Source organism: Coregonus clupeaformis, chromosome 22 (assembly GCF_020615455.1).
Source record: "Coregonus clupeaformis isolate EN_2021a chromosome 22, ASM2061545v1, whole genome shotgun sequence".
NCBI lineage: Eukaryota > Metazoa > Chordata > Actinopteri > Salmoniformes > Salmonidae > Coregonus > Coregonus clupeaformis.
Window position 1 is genome coordinate 274,814 of NC_059213.1, and position 17,367 is coordinate 292,180.

General features: G+C 43.6%; 2 protein-coding genes across 3 annotated transcripts; one reads left to right on the top strand and one right to left on the bottom strand.

Annotated features, from left to right (window-relative positions):
• The first annotated feature begins 989 nt into the window (after nt 1–989).
• pkd2 (polycystic kidney disease 2) lies at nt 990–14,768 on the top strand. Of its 2 annotated transcripts, none has more exons than XM_041843171.2 (15): nt 990–2,010; nt 2,301–2,414; nt 5,445–5,578; nt 8,283–8,533; nt 8,811–9,035; nt 10,190–10,418; nt 10,660–10,830; nt 11,129–11,310; nt 11,501–11,621; nt 11,748–11,846; nt 12,141–12,262; nt 12,392–12,509; nt 12,639–12,802; nt 13,011–13,158; nt 13,347–14,768. In XM_041843171.2, the coding sequence occupies exons 1-15, from the start codon at nt 1,563–1,565 to the stop codon at nt 13,575–13,577; spliced, it is 2,757 nt and encodes a 918-aa protein (XP_041699105.2). In that variant the 5' UTR covers nt 990–1,562; the 3' UTR covers nt 13,578–14,768. The 2 variants fall into 2 exon arrangements, with proteins under 2 accessions (XP_041699105.2, XP_045062276.1); XM_045206341.1 differs by having other exon boundaries at nt 12,642–12,802.
• A 455-nt stretch (nt 14,769–15,223) lies between these two features.
• LOC123481622 (broad substrate specificity ATP-binding cassette transporter ABCG2-like) lies at nt 15,224–16,833 on the bottom strand. The gene is made up of 3 exons (XM_045206316.1): nt 16,749–16,833; nt 16,424–16,548; nt 15,224–15,966 (listed from the first exon to the last, which is right to left on the bottom strand). The coding sequence occupies exons 1-3, from the start codon at nt 16,800–16,802 to the stop codon at nt 15,819–15,821; spliced, it is 327 nt and encodes a 108-aa protein (XP_045062251.1). The 5' UTR covers nt 16,803–16,833; the 3' UTR covers nt 15,224–15,818.
• Between the last annotated feature and the right edge of the window lie 534 nt (nt 16,834–17,367).

Genomic DNA, 17,367 nt, shown 5'->3' on the forward strand with positions numbered 1-17,367 from the left:
TTTAACCAGGCAAGTCAGTTAAGAATTTAATTTAAAATTTAGCAGACGCTTTTATCCAAAGCGACTTACAGTCATGTGTGCATACATTTTTTACGTATGGGTGGTCCCGTGGATCGAACCCACTACCCTGGCGTTACAAGCGCCATGCTCTACCAATTGAGCTAGAGAACAAATTATTATTTACAATGACGGCCTACACCCGCCAAATCCGGACGATGCTGGGCCAATTGTGCTACAGCCTGGAATCAAACCAGGGGGTCTGTAGTGCCGCCTCAAGCACTGAGATGCAGTGCTTTAGACCGCTGCGCCACTCGGGAGCCCAAGTTCATACGTATGTAACATGTAAAATAACATACCAAGTGACCGAATAACTATGCAAGTACTAGTAGAAATGCTGTTGTTCCATGTAAAGCAATATGATTGGCCTTTAGAAATGTCACTCAATTATTAGGTCCAACTCACATCCAATCCTGGCCAGGGGTTTTGCAGGACTGACTTGTTGCTTAGCAGCCCCAGACCCAAACACACATGGTTATATAAAGGATAGTTCTTTGTTTCTAAAGGCACATGCATTTAGCCCTAAAATAATGACCTCATGACAAATAGTGATTTTATTCATTCTAAATAGTAGGCTACTCATTCTCATTCCATACACAGCACTGCAAACACTCAACCCGAATAGCAATTTGTTCAGAAAATGAACAAAACTAGTATAAACGTTTGGAGAAAAAATTGTTTTGCTGAGCCATATAAGGCAATTACAGTTTACTACTGTAGAAAGAAATATTGAAATATAGTTTTTTTTTCACTCTTTTAATAGTGATGGAGTGTACAGCAACTTTATTATTTTCTATTGTATACTATATTGTACAATTCTAAGACTTGAAATGGTATTTTAGCAAAGTGATTCATCCCTACACATTCGACTGTGCTGTGCTGTATTTTCCAGAGGTGCATGCCACAGTTGCTGTGACGCCATGACTTCTAATGTAATCTGAGTCTCCAACAAATGAGAATGTGAGATTTTGGGGGAACAGCAAGAACAAGATGGCTGGCCCGGGACAAGGAAAGTGTTTGGCTTCTTCTCCCTAAACGAGGCATTTCGTTTATAGTTTTCAGTTTCATTAGTAAATGTTTAGGCTACAAATTAGTTTTGTAACTATATATTTGTTGTTGTTGATATGCCTACTTTTGCAATAGTTTGATTTAGATCTACGCAGACGCTCACTTTCTTTAAAACAGACACTTTAATTGTTGCCTTATTTTTCTTTCTTAGTAAGCAATTTACGTTTCGAAGTATATTTGTTGTGGAGGAATATATAAAAATAATCGAAATGTAGTTAATCTGTGGTTTCCCGAAATTATTTTGCAGTTTGATCTTTGGCAACTGTTTTACATATTTTAATGTGCGTAAAAATTTCCTTTTTGATATGTGCGTCAAGCGTGACATAAACATAGCACTTGTTAGTGGCTAGTTAGTGGCTAGAGACATCATTGATTTAAACTTTTCTTAAATGTAGTTAGTCTGGACTTTAAAAGATTTTCAGTGAATTGGACTAACAATGAGCTCGACTCGGGTGAGATCACAACAACCGCAGCAGAATCAGGCTGGCAGGTCCGCCACGGGCGCAGCGGGTGCGTCCTTGCCGCACAGATTGGACACAAGCGAGGGGATTGAGATGGAGAACATACAGCCCCAGGATTTGGGGCTCGGGGGCGCCATAGGCACACCATCACCCCCCTCAAGACAAGCCTGGAGTCGGGACAACCCGGGGTTCGAACCGGAGGATGAGATGATGGGGGCCGATTGGCCTGCGGCTAGCCCGGGGAGAAGATCAGTGTCCACGGGCTCCAGCAGTAGCTGCAGCAGCGGGTTGGGAAGTTACACCGCCGGAGGGAGCAGCACCCGCATCCACGGTGGATTATACCCGACCCCGACAGTGGATGCCCTGCAGCAAGACAGACATGACATCAAAAGCTGTGGGAAGAGGATACTGAAGAAAATAAGAAGTTAGTGTCACTTACGTTGCCTCCTTGTATGAAGAACACTACAGCTGCCAAGAGGTCTGGACCTTTATGGCACAGGAGGTAGTGCACTTGCCCTTTAACTTGTAGAGACCTGGGTCACTGGCTCAAACACCCCTCAGGCCATTCTTCCTCACTGTTCCATACACCACTTAGGTCAGCACACACCTGTAGATGCCCTCATTGGTGATGCACTGGCATCTCAAGCCGAGCATTGACGGGTAAGGAAGGATACTAATGTGTGTGTTGATATATATATATATTTTTTCATCCAGTTCTGTGGGGTACTCAGCTGATGGAGGACAGTGACAGCAGCAGAGAGAGGTACCTGAGGAACGTCCTGAGAGAGATGGTCACCTACGTCATCTTCCTCATCACACTGTGTATCTGTAAGTACCTCACACACACACACACACACACACACACGCACACACGCACGCACGCACACACACACACACACACACACACACACACACACACACACACACACACACACACACACACACACACACACACACACACACACACACACACACACACACACACACACACACACACACACACACACACACGGCTGGTCCTCTGTAGCTCAGCTGGTAGAGCACGGCGCTTGTAACGCCAAGGTAGTGGGTTCGATCCCCGGGACCACCCATACACAAAAATGTATGCACGCATGACTGTAAGTCGCTTTGGATAAAAGCGTCTGCTAAATGGCATATTATTATTATTATATAGATTAAGGCAAGGCCTGGATGGATTTAAGCACACTTTTAATATTTTCTCCCTAGGACTAGGCTTAATCTGTGTCAGTCCAACATCACATCAGATTTACCCACAGAGCATGCATTTTGGGCATCATAAGAGTCTTATTGCATAAAAAAGGTTGGCCCCACTAAGTAAACATGCATTATTTAAGTAATAAAGCCCTAAGGGTTGTAGTATATGGCCAATATACCACGGCTAAGAGCTGTTCTAAAGCACGACGCAACGCGGAGTGCCTGGACACAGCCCTTAGCCATGGTATATTGGCCATATATCACAAACCCCCGAGGTGCCTTATTGCTATTATAAACTGATTACCAATGTAATTAGAGCAGTAAAAATACATGTTTTATCATACCCGTGGTATACGGTCTGATATACCACGTCTGTCAGCCAATCAGCATTCAGGGCTCGAACCACCCAGTTTATAAACCAGAATAACTATAGGATAGGCTAACCAATATAATGACATTGTAATAAGGTAGTAATAACAGTACATACACCCATCAAGTATTGCACTTTTGTGCTCTCGAGTTTGTATTTTCTTGAAAACAGATTGAACAGTGGTATTATTACTATGTAACTGCTGCTCTTAGCAAGGAGTAATACTAACATCTGTCTGTGTGGATACTTTTACCCGCTGACCAGTTTTTCTTGCGGAAAAGTCATTTTCCAAACTCCTTAGGTCTGATAAACGACTCTGGCAGTGTATCAGGAAAGCTCCCTCAAGCCAGGAACTTCCATTTGAGTTTAGTCACCATCATCATACTTTTGGGAATAGGATTGTGGGAAGATGATGAAAGTCCCAGAATACAACACAGAGAGTCAGAATGCTATTAATCTGGATTCACCACTCCTTATACCATGGCTGCTGAGAAGAAAAGTGTTCCCGTGCCAGAATGGGGTTTTGGGTGGATCAGGAAGTCATTTCCTGGCTGACTAGATGGAGCTAGATCATCCAGTTTCTGAGCCAGGTGGGAGTCAATGAAATAGAGGCTTGGAAAATAGCATCTATATGAGCCATATAGGCTATGTGTATGTATACATGACTGTTTATATATATTTCTATGGACCTGGCAGCTGTACTTCATGGATGCAGTCCAACAGAGCATATAAAACAAATATTACAATGGAATGCTGAATAAGATGGTTGGACGATACTCTTCTCATCAATCATCTTGAAAAACGTATATACTTAAAAACTGGAAATCAAACAATCCTTCATCGTTAACATACTACAATAGAACGCTGAATACGTTTTATCCCTGTGACTTTGCTACTAGTGGAACTGTAAGCCTATTCCCCGTACATGGAAGCTGGTTGACCAGATTCATGCATACACAGATTTTTTGGGTTGGAACTGCTCCCCGGGCACCAATGACATGGATGTCGATTAAGGCACCCCGCCCCCCGCACCTCTCTGATTCAGAGGGGTTTGGGTTAAATACGGAAGACACATTTCGGTTGAATGCATTCAGTTGTGCAACTGACTAGGTATCCACTTTCCCCTATACGTTTTCTGTTTTCAGTGGCATCTTAAACAGGTCTTGGCCTCAGTGCGGTAGGCCAGGATTTGGTAGCTGGTGCTAACATGCAGTATAACACTGGCTCTCACTGTGCCTGTTGGACCACTCAGAGAGAGAAACACATGATCAAGACAAAGATGTCATTCACAATATTGTTGTATACATTTCTTAAAAGTCTAAGCCGTTGGGACCCCTTTAGCTATCTCCAAAATATTGAATTTGGCCTTTATTACTATAGCCCATAGAAACACATTGAATAAAACATTCATAAATGGCAAAAAATACAGTAAAAAAATATCTAGGAGATATAAGAAAGCACAGGAAATATATATATATATTTTTTTACACGTATTTAACCCCTTACGTTTGTTGGAACAAAACTACCTCCATACTTACATTCATTTGTATGGGTTACCTTTAAACGAGTCCCGTGACACTTGTCATAGAGCAAAACGGAGACGCCATCGTGTTCGTGAGAGTCTCCCCTTTCTATAGAGTGGTCAAAGGAAAATTCCACCCAAATACTTTTGGTATTCTTTTGGTATTCGTTTGATTAGTCCATTGTTGACATAGTCCCAAAATGTTTTGCTTGTCAGCAATCACATTTTCAAGATATGTAACTTTCAAAATACAAAAATAATCCCATCATATGACTTAAAATGCAGCATCATATGACTTAAAATGCATCATACAGGGATGACTTCTGTATTTTGAAAGTTACATATCTTGAAAACTTTATTGCTGACAAGCAAAACATTCTGGGACTATGTCAACAATGGACTAATGAAACAAATACCAAAATATAGTTTCTGGGTGGAGTTTTCCTTTAAACTGATTGATTTTGATGGGGATTTATTTTATTATGTTACTTAGATATAGACTCTAGGGGGATAAACACAATATAGGCTAATACAACTGTAGCATGACAATAATATATAGTATAATGATAGGATAACATTAATGCAGTTATTCATTATTTTAAACAGTGTGTATGTATGCAAGTATGTATGAAATAAACGGTTATTAGAAAATGCTGAACAGGAATGCTGTGTGCAACTAAGAAAACAGTAGAAAATACGCCATAATCTCATCCAGAGAAGCTCTTACAGTATCTTCTGTTGTGTTTTGTAGTGACCTATGGGATGGTGGGCTCCAACATGTACTACTACACCAAGGTAATGTCCCAGCTCTTCCTGGATACACCACTGTCCCCGGGGGACACAGCCACGTTCAGAAGCCTCTCTACTATGGGTCAATTTTGGAAGGTAATGAGTCAATGCCCGGTTTGCTATGCAGTGGTTTAATTTCCTGCTTTGATTGGAAAATAGAGTTTGGTGCTTAGTTATGGTATAATAAAGATGTCAATGCATTTACTTTGGCCCATGCTCAGTTACACTATATATCAAAAAGTATGTGGACAAATTAGTGGATTTGGCTATTTCAGCCACACCCGTTGCTGACAGGTGTATAAAATTGAGCACACAGCCATGCAATCTCCACAGACAAACATTGGCAGTAGAATGGCCTAACAGAAGAGCTCAGTGACTTTCAACGTGGCAACATCATAGGATGCCACCTTTCCAACAAGTCAGTTCGTCAAATTTCTGCCCTGCTAGAGCTGCCCCGGTCAACTGTAACTGCTGTTATTGTGAAGTGGAAACGTCTAGGAGCAACAAAGGCAAACTCACAGAACAGGACCCCCAAGTGCTGAAGTGCGTATCGCGTAAAAATCATCTCATTACCGAGTTCCAAACTGCCTCTGGAAGCAACGTCAGCACAACAACTGTTTGTCAGGAGCTTCATGAAATGGTTTTCCATTGCCGAGCAGCCGCACACAAGCCTAAGATCACCATGCGCAATGCCAAGTGTCGGATGGAGTGGTGTAAAGCTTGCCGCAATTGGAATCTGGAGCATTGAAAACGTGTTCTCTGGAGTGATGAATCACGCTTCACCATCTGGCAGTCCGACAGAAGAATCTGGGTTTGGCGGATGCCAGGAGAACGCTACCTGCCCGAATGCATAGTGCCAACTAGAAGGAATAATGGTCTGGGGATGTTTTTCATGGTTCGGGCTAGTTCCCTTAGTTCCAGTGAAGGGAAATCTTAACGCTACAGCATACAATGACATTCTAGACGATTCTGTGCTTCCAACTTTGTGGCAACAGTTTGGGGAAGGCCCTTTCCTGTTTCCAATGCCCCCGTGCACAAAGCGAGGTCCATACAGAAATGGTTGGCCTTACTTATACAAGCTCACAGAACGGAACCGCCGAGTGCTGAAGAAAAATCGTCTGTCCTTGGTTGCAACACTCACTAAATCAAATCAAATCAAATTTTATTGGTCACATGCGCCGAATACAACAGGTGCAGACATTACAGTGAAATGCTTACTTACAGCCCTTAACCAACAGTGCATTTATTTTAAACAAAAAAAGTAAGAGTAAAACAACAACAAAAAAAGTGTTGAGAAAAAAAGAGCAGAAGTAAAATAAAGTGACAGTAGGGAGGCTATATATACAGTAAAATAAAGTGACAGTAGGGAGGCTATATATACAGGGGGGTACCGTTGCCGAGTCAATGTGCGGGGGCACCGGCTAGTTGAGGTAGTTGAGGTAATATGTACATGTGGGTAGAGTTAAAGTGACTATGCATAAATACTTAACAGAGTAGCAGCAGCGTAAAAAGGATGGGGTGGGGGGGCAGTGCAAATAGTCCGGGTAGCCATGATTAGCTGTTCAGGAGTCTTATGGCTTGGGGGTAGAAGCTGTTGAGAAGTCTTTTGGACCTAGACTTGGCACTCCGGTACCGCTTGCCGTGCGGTAGCAGAGAGAACAGTCTATGACTAGGGTGGCTGGAGTCTTTGACAATTTTGAGGGCCTTCCTCTGACACCGCCTGGTATAGAGGTCCTGGATGGCAGGGAGCTTTGCCCCAGTGATGTACTGGGCCGTACGCACTACCCTCCACTACCGAGTTCCAAACTGCCTCTGGAAGCAATGTCAGCACAAGAACTGTTCGTTGGGAGCTTCATGAAATGGGTTTCCATGGACGAGCAGCCGCACACAAGCCTAAGATCACCATGTGCAATGCCAAATGTCGGCTGGAGTGGTGTAAAGCTTGCCGCCATTGGACTCTGGGGCAGTGGAAACGCGTTCTCTGGAGTGATGAATCATGCTTCACCATCTAACAGTCCGACAGACTAATCTGGGTTTGGCGGATGCCAGGAGAACGCTACCAACCCAAATGCATAGTGCCAACTGAAAAGTTTGATGGAGGAGGAATAATGGTCTGGGGCTGTTTTTCATGGTTCGGGCAATGCCCCTTAGTTCCAGTGAAGGGAAATCTTAACGCTACAGCATACAATGTCATTCTAGACAATTCGGTGCTTCCAACTTTGTGGCAACAGTTTGGGGAAGGCCCTTTCCTGTTTCAGCATGACAATGCCCCCGTGCACAAAGCGAGGTCCATACAGAAATGGTTTGTCGAGATCGGTGTGGAGGAACTTGACTGGCCTGCACAGAGCCCTGACCTCAACCCCATCGAACACCTTTGGGATGAATTGGAACACCGACTGCGAGCCAGGCCTAATCGCCCAACATCAGTGCTCAGCCTCACTAATGCTCTTGTGGCTGAATGGAAGCAAGTCCCCACAGCAATGTACCAATATCTAGGGGAAAGCCTTCCCAGAAGAGTGGAGGCTATTATAGAAGCAAAGGGGGGACCAACTCCATATTAATGCCCATGATTTTGGAATGAGATATTCGATGAGCAGGTGTTAGCATACTTTGGGTCATGTAGTGTATATTAAACATAAAACCAAACAGCACACACTTAAAGTATTTATTCCAAATCACATTAACAAACACCGAATAGAACAATGGAGCATCTACATGAATCTAGTTAGAACCTAACAGATCAGCAGAGCTTTCAGTTGAAATTGTCTCTGTAACCAAAGCGTGTCTCTACACCATGCAGTTCACAGAGGGTCCCTTCCTGAACGGGATGTACTGGGAGGTATGGTACAACAACAAGAGTCTCCCTGAGAACCACAGTATGATCTACTATGAGAACCTGCTCCTGGGGGTGCCCCGCCTCCGCCAGGTCAAAGTTCGCAACGAATCCTGCTCCGTGCACGAGGACCTTAGAGACAAGGTGCAGGACTGCTACAACATGTACACCCCTAGCAACGAGGACAGCGCCCCCTTTGGCCCCAAGAACGGAACTGCGTACGTCTACTAAACTACTATATACTACTGCTAAATGTACAGTATAGTTAAATGGTAACGTATAAGAAAGCAACCATAAAGCTACAATTGGTTGTAATGCAGGAAACTTAAACCAAAGCAAAAGTTGCAACATGTGCTCTAGTGTTAAGTGAAAGCACAATATGGATGCTGTCCACCAGATTAAAGCATGGCATATAAAGTCACTCACTTATACCAGACCAAACTGTTTCACTGTGGCTCTATGAGGAGTCTGACTGTTTGTCTGTCTTTCCACCAGGTGGGTGTACACAGAGGAGAACAGCCTGAATGGGAGTAGTTACTGGGGCCAGGTGGCTACCTACGGTGGAGGGGGGTACTACCAGGACCTGTCCCGTTCCAGAGAGGAGTCAGCCAGCCAGTTACGCTCCCTCAAACACCAGCTGTGGCTGGACAGAGGAACCAGAGCCGTCTTCCTGGACTTCTCTGTCTACAACGGCAACATCAACCTCTTCTGTATCGCCAGGTACAGAGCCCAGAGTTATTACATACTTATTACATGTGACTTAGGACTGTTTCACACTGGTTATATAGGTGATATATAGGTTAAATTCAGGCTCTCAAGACATCCATGGTTGGGATCAATGACTCATGCAATCCAATGGGAGTTCTCTAGCTACCATCCTCATCCACAAGCTGGTGTCATTGAACCTCGATTTTCACCCTAGAGAGGCTGAATACTGAATATCTCTTGTTCATTCAGTTTAACCTGTGTCGTGGAAATTCTACACAGGGACACTCAAAGTCAATCTTAAATGAATCATTGTTTATTATCAGCACGCAGGAGAGGTTCCAACCAACTCAATGCACCAAGTACACATGTTGATCAGGAGCTCTACCCAGGGCAGTCCCGTTAGTTATCTTATATACAGACAAGTTATATTTGCATGATTTAGCTTATTCATCATTCATAATTAATTCATCATTAACGTTTGCTTCATTCATGTGACCGACCAATACTGGGTCATGGATGTGACAGACCAATACCTCACAAGGCTTTTTCTCTCTAAGCTTGTCACGCCCTGGCTCTGGGGACTCTTATATGTTGAGCCAGGGTGTTAGTTTCTATGTGTAGTGTCTATGTTTTGTTTTCTATGTGTTCTTTTCTAGATTGTGTGTTTCTGTGTTGGCCGGGGTGGTTCCCAATCGGAGGCAGCTGTGTCTTGTTGTCTCTGATTGGGAACCATACTTAGGCAGCCTGTTGTGCACTTGTCATTTGTGGGATCTTGTTCCGTTTAGGTTTGTGTTGTATGACCGAGGACTTCACGTTTAGTTTTGTTGTTTTGTTGTAGTGTGCAAAGTACGCATTAAAAGATGTACGCATATCACGCTGCGCCTTGGTCCGTCACTTCCTATGACGATCATGACAAAGCTGAGACCTTGAAACTGAGATATCCCTTTCGCAAAACAAGGTTTTGGGCGTACTGCAAAATTGCAGATACTGATAGTGAGGATTCGTTCAATCAGTCACTTGCATGAACACAGAAATTGGTTATTAGAAAAGCACATGAATAGAACACAGAATTTGGTTATTAGAACAGCACAAACATAACATTTTCCATCACACCTGTCTGCTTAACTGCGGGGAGAAATAAAATGGACTTTAATTGAATGTTTCAGGTTGGTGGTGGAGTTCCCCGCTACAGGAGGCGTAGTCACTTCCTGGCAGTTTCAAACAGTGCGTCTGATTCGCTACGTGTCCAGCTGGGACTACTTTGTCGGGGTGTGTGAGGTGGCCTTCTGCCTCTTCATCCTGTACTACGTGGTGGAGGAGGCCCTGGAGATACGCATCCACCGCCTGCGCTACTTCAAGAGCGTGTGGAACTGCCTGGACGTCCTCATCGTTGTGGTATGTAATACAAGATGGCTGCCGTAGCAGGGAGTAGGAAGTGATGGAGTCTTCCTGAAACACCCAAGTAAAGAAGGGCTCTGTTCCAATATCCACAGTAGAATACTACTTAGAACGAGGTAGTGAAAGGAACATGCATTCTAAGTGGTAGGCTAGTATAGACATTGGAACAAAGTGAAGAGGTTTATGATCCCAATATTGTTGTGTTGAGATTCCAAATGTCCCCCTCTTCTTTTTCCAGTTGAGTGTTTCTGCCATAATCATCAACATCACCAGAACGTCTGTGGTGAGCAATCGTCTCAAAGACCTTCTGGAGAACCACAGCGCCCACCCCAGCTTCGAGCCTCTGGCACACCTCCAGGTTACGTTCAACAACATGGCTGCAGTCATCGTCTTCTTCTCCTGGGTGAAGGTAAGAATGGCTTTATGGTAGATTGACATGCTGAATGTAGCGATTGAGTGGGAATTGACCAGGAGCAGGCCTTGAACCAGGCACTCTGCAGTTGGTTACAGGATGAGAGTACTACTACCTGTGCCATAAAGGTCCAGACCTCTTGGCAGAAGCTGAAGTATGGTCCCATAAAGGGATACCACATTAGCATGATTTTAATAAATAAAAAATAAATAATACATTGTATTTATATAACACTTTTCAAAGACCCAAAGACGCTTGAATTCTAACCTGGTTTCTGCTCATCTCTCCTCTTCAGCTCTTCAAGTTCATCAACTTCAACAAGACCATGAGCCAGCTGTCCACCACCATGTCTCGCTGTGCCAAGGACCTCATCGGCTTCGCCATCATGTTCTTCATCATCTTCCTGGCCTACGCTCAGCTGGCCTACCTGGTGTTTGGCACCCAGGTCAACGACTTCAGTACCTTCCAAGCCTGCATGTAAGTAACAGTGGTTTGATTGGAATCAACCCAGGTTCCAAGATTCTCAGTTCTTTTGGTTCTCCATAGACAACCAGGGCTCCCAGATTGATTCCAATGTTGTTTGGAATTTGACCCATTGGAACTGTAATGGTAACGCACCCCTATAGCTTAACCTTAGCCTCTTCATATCTTCTTCTTTTCCTTGTAGTTTTACCCAGTTCCGCATCATCCTGGGAGACTTTGAGTTCTCAGAGATAGAGGAGGCTAACCCAGTCCTGGGACCCGTCTACTTCACCACCTTCATCTTCTTCATCTTCTTCATCCTCATGGTGAGTTTTGATATACTACCATTGATAAATATGTGGATATATTGATATATATTGATATTGTACTATTTGATCTACAGTGTCTAGAGAGATTAAAGTTTGCTCCGACTGCCGTTTGTCTCCCTGTAGAATATGTTCCTGGCCATCATCAATGACACCTACTCTGAGGTGAAGGCAGACATGTCCCAGCAGAGGTCTGAGATGGAGATGACGGACCTCATTAAAAAGGTACGGGACCCAAATGGTATGTGGTGTGTTATTTGTTCTAGTTGGCGTATGTGATGCCTTAACGCGTCAACTGCAAGCTGACTTGTATCCTAGAAAATTCATATTTAAGATTCAATGAAGTAAAGACTTAAATTGAAAAGCAGACTCAAGTTAATGTAAGTTTACGTTACTGTTGAATATTATCAACATGTACTGAATAACTGCTAAATGCAGAATGAAAATGGCAACAACATTTACCTCATAGTGTTGATAGGTGTCCTTGAGTTTGTCTGAGTGTTGTTCCTCTCCCTGCAGGGCTGTAACAAAGCCTTGATGAAGCTGAGACTGAAGAAGACCACTGTGGATGACATCTCAGACAGTCTGCGCCAGGCCGGGGGGAAACTCAATTTCGAAGAGCTCCGCCAGGACCTCAAAGGGTGACCGCTGCAGTGAATGAAACCGACCTGGGCCCTAATGAAACCTCAACTAATTAATTCATAAACGTACATTATTTAATTAATTTATACATACATATGAAGAAAGTGTGTTGATGTTTGTGTGTTTAGAAAGGGCCACACGAATGCAGAGATTGAGGCCATCTTTGCCAAGTACGACCATGATGGGGACCAGGAGCTGACTGAGCACGAACACCAGCAGATGAGGGATGACCTGGAGAAAGAGAGAGTGAGTGGATGCACACACACACACACACACACACACACACACACACACACACACACACACAGGGCAATGAGCTGCGCGCACACACACACCCGTTTGCAGATGTTCAGTGTGTCTCTGCACACATGCCAGGAGGACTTGGATCTGGAGCGCAGCTCGATGCCCAGACCCACCAGTGGGCGGAGCTTCCCCCGTAGCCATGACGACTCAGAGGAGGATGACGACGAGGACAGTGGTCATAGCTCCCGTCGCCGCGGCAGCAGCTCAGGAGGCGTGTCCTACGAAGAATTTCAAGTGTAGGTTGAATTCTATTACCACCCAAACATGCTAGTGCTGGGCCTTGAAGTGGAAATATTGGGCTTTTGAAGGGTCCTCTGTGTGTTTCTGACAGAGGATGTATCTGGTATTTAAATGTTTAAAATCATGTGTCATAACTATGGATTTAGCATGATATAGCATGTTATATAAAGGTGTTATTGACATTGTTGTTGTGTTCTATTCCAGGCTGGTGCGTCGCGTGGACCGGATGGAGCACTCCATAGGTAGTATAGTCTCTAAGATCGATGCAGTGATTGTGAAGCTGGAGGCCATGGAGAGAGCTAAGCTCAAGAGGAGAGACGTACTGGGAAAACTGCTGGATGGGGTGCTGGAGGTGAGGCGGAATGTACATGGTAGCACACACACACATGCCCATCTCTCCCACTCCAAACATTTATGTAAAATATTTCCTTCCCCTCTCTTTCTATCCATTTCTCTCTCGTCCCAACATCTCCCTTCTCCCTTTTGTTTCCCCTCTCTCTCTTTCAATCTCTCCCTCTCTTTCCTTATACCCCCCCCCAGGATGAGAGGCAGGGACGGGACATGGACGTCCACAGAGAGCAGATGGAGCGGCTGGTGAGGGAGGAGCTAGAGCGCTGGGAGTCTGACGACACTGTCTCACAGGTCAGCCACCACCAGCCCACCACTGCCATTGGTCCAGGAGCCCAACCACGCCCCCGCAGCGCCCGCCCCTCCTCCTCCCTGTCTACTGACGGGGTGGATGCTGGGGGTAATGGGAGTGGCCACGTGTGAAACTCCACCCACCAGATAGTTACACGGTAACGAGAAAGGGACATTCCAGTATTTTTGCAGGTTCTAAGCGCCGAATCCTTACTTGAGATGTGTGCGTGCAACTTCAATTTCCACCAAATGTTCGCATTGACGTCAATGGAAGATTATCATGGAAGTCCGAGTTATGCAAACAAATTTTAAGTAAGGATTATGACCTATCAGACAGTAACCAAAACCGCTAAGGGTAACTTTAAGGGACATTTTGGGAGGTTGGAGGTTCTATCTGCATTGTATTCATTGGTTGTGGCACAATAGGTTGTCTCACAAATGAAGATATCCTTGTGTACATGTCCTTTCTGGTTGTGTTCTACTATGATGATGGTACATTATATACCGGTACACAGGCCCATCATCACCCCTCTGTATTAGTTTGAAATCTTTACACATGATACCACAATGGCAGAGTCACATGCACGGCACCTCAGCTATCCAAGAGTGTCAGTGATGCTCACCATGTAGACTCATATGGTCTGAAAACATTCTTATGTACCCCATCTATAAGATGGTACATGCCTTAAGGCAAGCAAAATATGACCTGATACATTTACAAAGCTTACAGTGCAAGCACAAGTGCAAGAATGTAGCATTTAAAATGAAGGGTGAATATAATGAAAATGTGGGTACATGAAGATGCTGGACACAATGAAGGATTTGATTATATCGGAGATATTACATGTGATGTAATGAACTAGCCTCTAAGCTATTTCCATTTTGTTTATATTCTAAGAATACATGGCATATCATTGCTTTTCCTGTGCGGGTACGTAGCTCAAAGGCTTTTGGATTTGATAACACGGTAAATGCACGCACGCACATCTTGATATTCCACAGGAAAAAAATGTGTCTCTTCGATCGTTCATTTGCTGCTTTCCTTTTTGTCATTTTAATATAGTTACAAGTGTGGCTCATCCTGTCATAATTACTCATCTATATCACTTCGTAATGACTTACAAAACACCTTCTTATAAACGTATAATATGGTACGTATTGTAACTTGAAACAAACTTCGATTCGGAGTGCATCTAGGGTCATGTGATCCTCGTGTGTATTATTATGTATGTATTTTGTAGTCTATTATTTAGTAATAGTTTTGCGGTTACATACTGTATATCAAAGGTGTGAAAAATAAAGAAAGTGTATTGTGACGCTAAACGATGAAGTGGTGTGTTAAAAAAATCTTACATTTCATCCGGGTCTTGTTTGATACGTTTGAACACACTGATGGCGACTCTAAACCTCGACTATAAGGTGTTAGTCATGGACCTGTGATGTACATTGAACCGGTTTGATTGGAGTTGATATATGTTGGGGGGTTAAGTGAGATTAAATGGGATTATACCCTCTATTGACCTAAATGCCTGTTCTGGAGACGAGACGCCTGCTCTGTCACCAAGGTGTTACTAAAAGGTCTCACAAAGGAGACCATTTAGGCGTAATGATGTCAAGGCACTAGTCTCTTCCCACAGCCTCTGTATGTGTTCTAGAAGTCAGGTATTTCTTGCATATGGTCCATTGGAACCACGTCGTCAACTGTTGGTATCGTCGATTTTGGCTATACATTGTTGGTAGGTAAATAATGACCACTCGCAGAGTTACAAGACATTTTTTATAAAAGTATTGTTTCCAAAAACTAGCATAGATAAAAAAAAAGTTATAAACATGATAGAAACAAACAATTCAATGATTACACAAAAAATAAATGCACTAATAAACGTCATTCATATAAACATAATTCAACATCATCATTTTTCAAATAAATGAGTTAAGTTCCTCTATAAATAGAAACTATTAACTAAATACCAAGGCATGGTCTCATACTAGACTGGAACAAATAAACACAGCAGTCAACATGAGAACCGTGAGAACTGGAGGACAAAGATTCCACATGAATATTCATGTGGTGAAAATGTACATTCATGCATAGATTTTGAACATTAAAGTGACAGTTCAGCCAAATTACTCATTTACAGCGCTAGTGTCGCTAGTTCAGCAAAGCCAAAGCGTTGGATTGCAGTCTCCACTTGTCTAGGAAATGAATATGTGAATTTGTAATTTGGCTGAACTAGCCCTTTAACCTGTTTCAGTGCAAACCATAGGCACACTGCTTCATGTTATAACATATGTATGGAGAGAGAAACTACTGGCAGTTTGTCATTGATATAACCACAGAGGAGTGAATAGTAAGGCAAATTAAGACACTTCTTATGTGAACTTCTTAATAAACCGCAGCTTCAGATAGGCGATGACCAGGAAAATGAGTGTCATTATCGCCAAGGCAACGTGGTTTTCCCATAGGCCCCATGTAGTGTATTCTATTCCTAGGTAGTCCAGGTATTGTTCACCGGTGCACCTGGAATGAGATAGAGAAGACCAAACAAACATTCACCACAGTGTATCTATGGGACCCAGTGGGCAGGCAAGACTGGGTCACGTTAAATAGGAAGTGTTTTGAAACGAAGTGAAACCTGAACTCGTCCAATAAGAAACACTAATTTGAGTTTTCAGCCTTCGCTGCTATTGATACCCAGTAATGCTGCCTTATTGAAATAAGCCTTTCTCTAATGTACCGTAGGGGATCTAGCTAACACACAACTGGTGCTCCATCTACAATGACCTCCTCAGTAGATGGTGCTAGAGGTACCATAGTGACCATAGGCACTGCATTTAATGACACCATGTATGTAGCCTACTGATAATACTCGTTATATACCCTATAAGCCGTATTTAAGTCAACCAACATATATCACTATTTCTAAGCTCTTTCTAAGCGTGTGTGTGTGTGTATGTGTGTGTATTACGCTACTCACATTATCCCGAGAGCGTGAGTAGCGTTCATACTGCAGTTGGTCATCATGCCAGAGCCAGGAGACGTGGCGCCAACGGCAGGGTCCTCACAGAACTTCAGCCCCACAAACTCGTTGATCTCCAGGGCCTAGTCATTAAGAAACGTTACAATACTTAGTAATACAGTTTTATTATAGTATATCATATCATACTGTATATCTTAATATTTAAAACAATTTGATATGTAATGAATAGCGCTATAAAAGTTGAGTACATTATTGTTATTAATACAGTATGGGAACATTTCACTAGATCAATTGAGAGGTTGTGGCTGACTGAGGTACTTACTGTTAGACCGTAGCGAGGGATACTGAGGTACTTCAACCAGGCCAGCCAGTCCATGATACTGGGCAGGTTCACCAGCAGACCTGAGAAGATCTGACCACACATCATTGAATATTAATTCACCAATGACATTGATGATTCTCCCCCCCCACCCCAAATTGCAATTTTACCAGGAAATTGCCATTTTACAAGACAGACCTGGTAAGATGGAAGGAGCCCAACAAGCAGAACAAGATACAATAATGTTATCGCCCCAAGGATCCAACACAGCCACAGAGAGAGAGTTGGGCAGCAGGTAGCCTAGCAGTTAGAGTGGTGAGGCCAGCAAACGGAGCGTTAAAGAGGCAAACCGGCAACCAGTTCGGATCCCGGGTCCGACAGGGAATAAAATCTGTTGGGAAAAGAGCTGGTAACTGGAGGATTGCTGGTATCAAATCCTAGATTCCGTTGCCTGCCGTTGTGCCCTTGAGCAAGGCACTTACCCCCCACAACAACAGCTCCCTGGGCGCCCAGTGAGGCAGCCCCCCGCACCTCTCCAAAACCTGGCATGTATGCATAAGCATGTGTGTCTTTCGGAGGGGTTGGGTTAAAAGTCAAATTTTGGTTGAACCTTGTGTGGTCC

Excerpts from the sequence above, each read along its gene's own strand:
- pkd2 (XM_041843171.2), top strand. The coding sequence starts at position 1,563 with ATGAGCTCGACTCGGGTGAGATCACAACAACCGCAGCAGAATCAGGCT. Across the intron at positions 10,419-10,659 it reads TGGACGTCCTCATCGTTGTG|TTGAGTGTTTCTGCCATAAT; the intron begins GTATGTAATACA and ends TTCTTTTTCCAG. Across the intron at positions 11,847-12,140 it reads TGACGGACCTCATTAAAAAG|GGCTGTAACAAAGCCTTGAT; the intron begins GTACGGGACCCA and ends CTCTCCCTGCAG.
- LOC123481622 (XM_045206316.1), bottom strand. The coding sequence starts at position 16,802 with ATGGACTGGCTGGCCTGGTTGAAGTACCTCAGTATCCCTCGCTACGGT. Across the intron at positions 16,549-16,748 it reads TCCCTCGCTACGGTCTAACA|GCCCTGGAGATCAACGAGTT; the intron begins GTAAGTACCTCA and ends CTTAATGACTAG. Across the intron at positions 15,967-16,423 it reads ACTCACGCTCTCGGGATAAT|GTGCACCGGTGAACAATACC; the intron begins GTGAGTAGCGTA and ends ATCTCATTCCAG.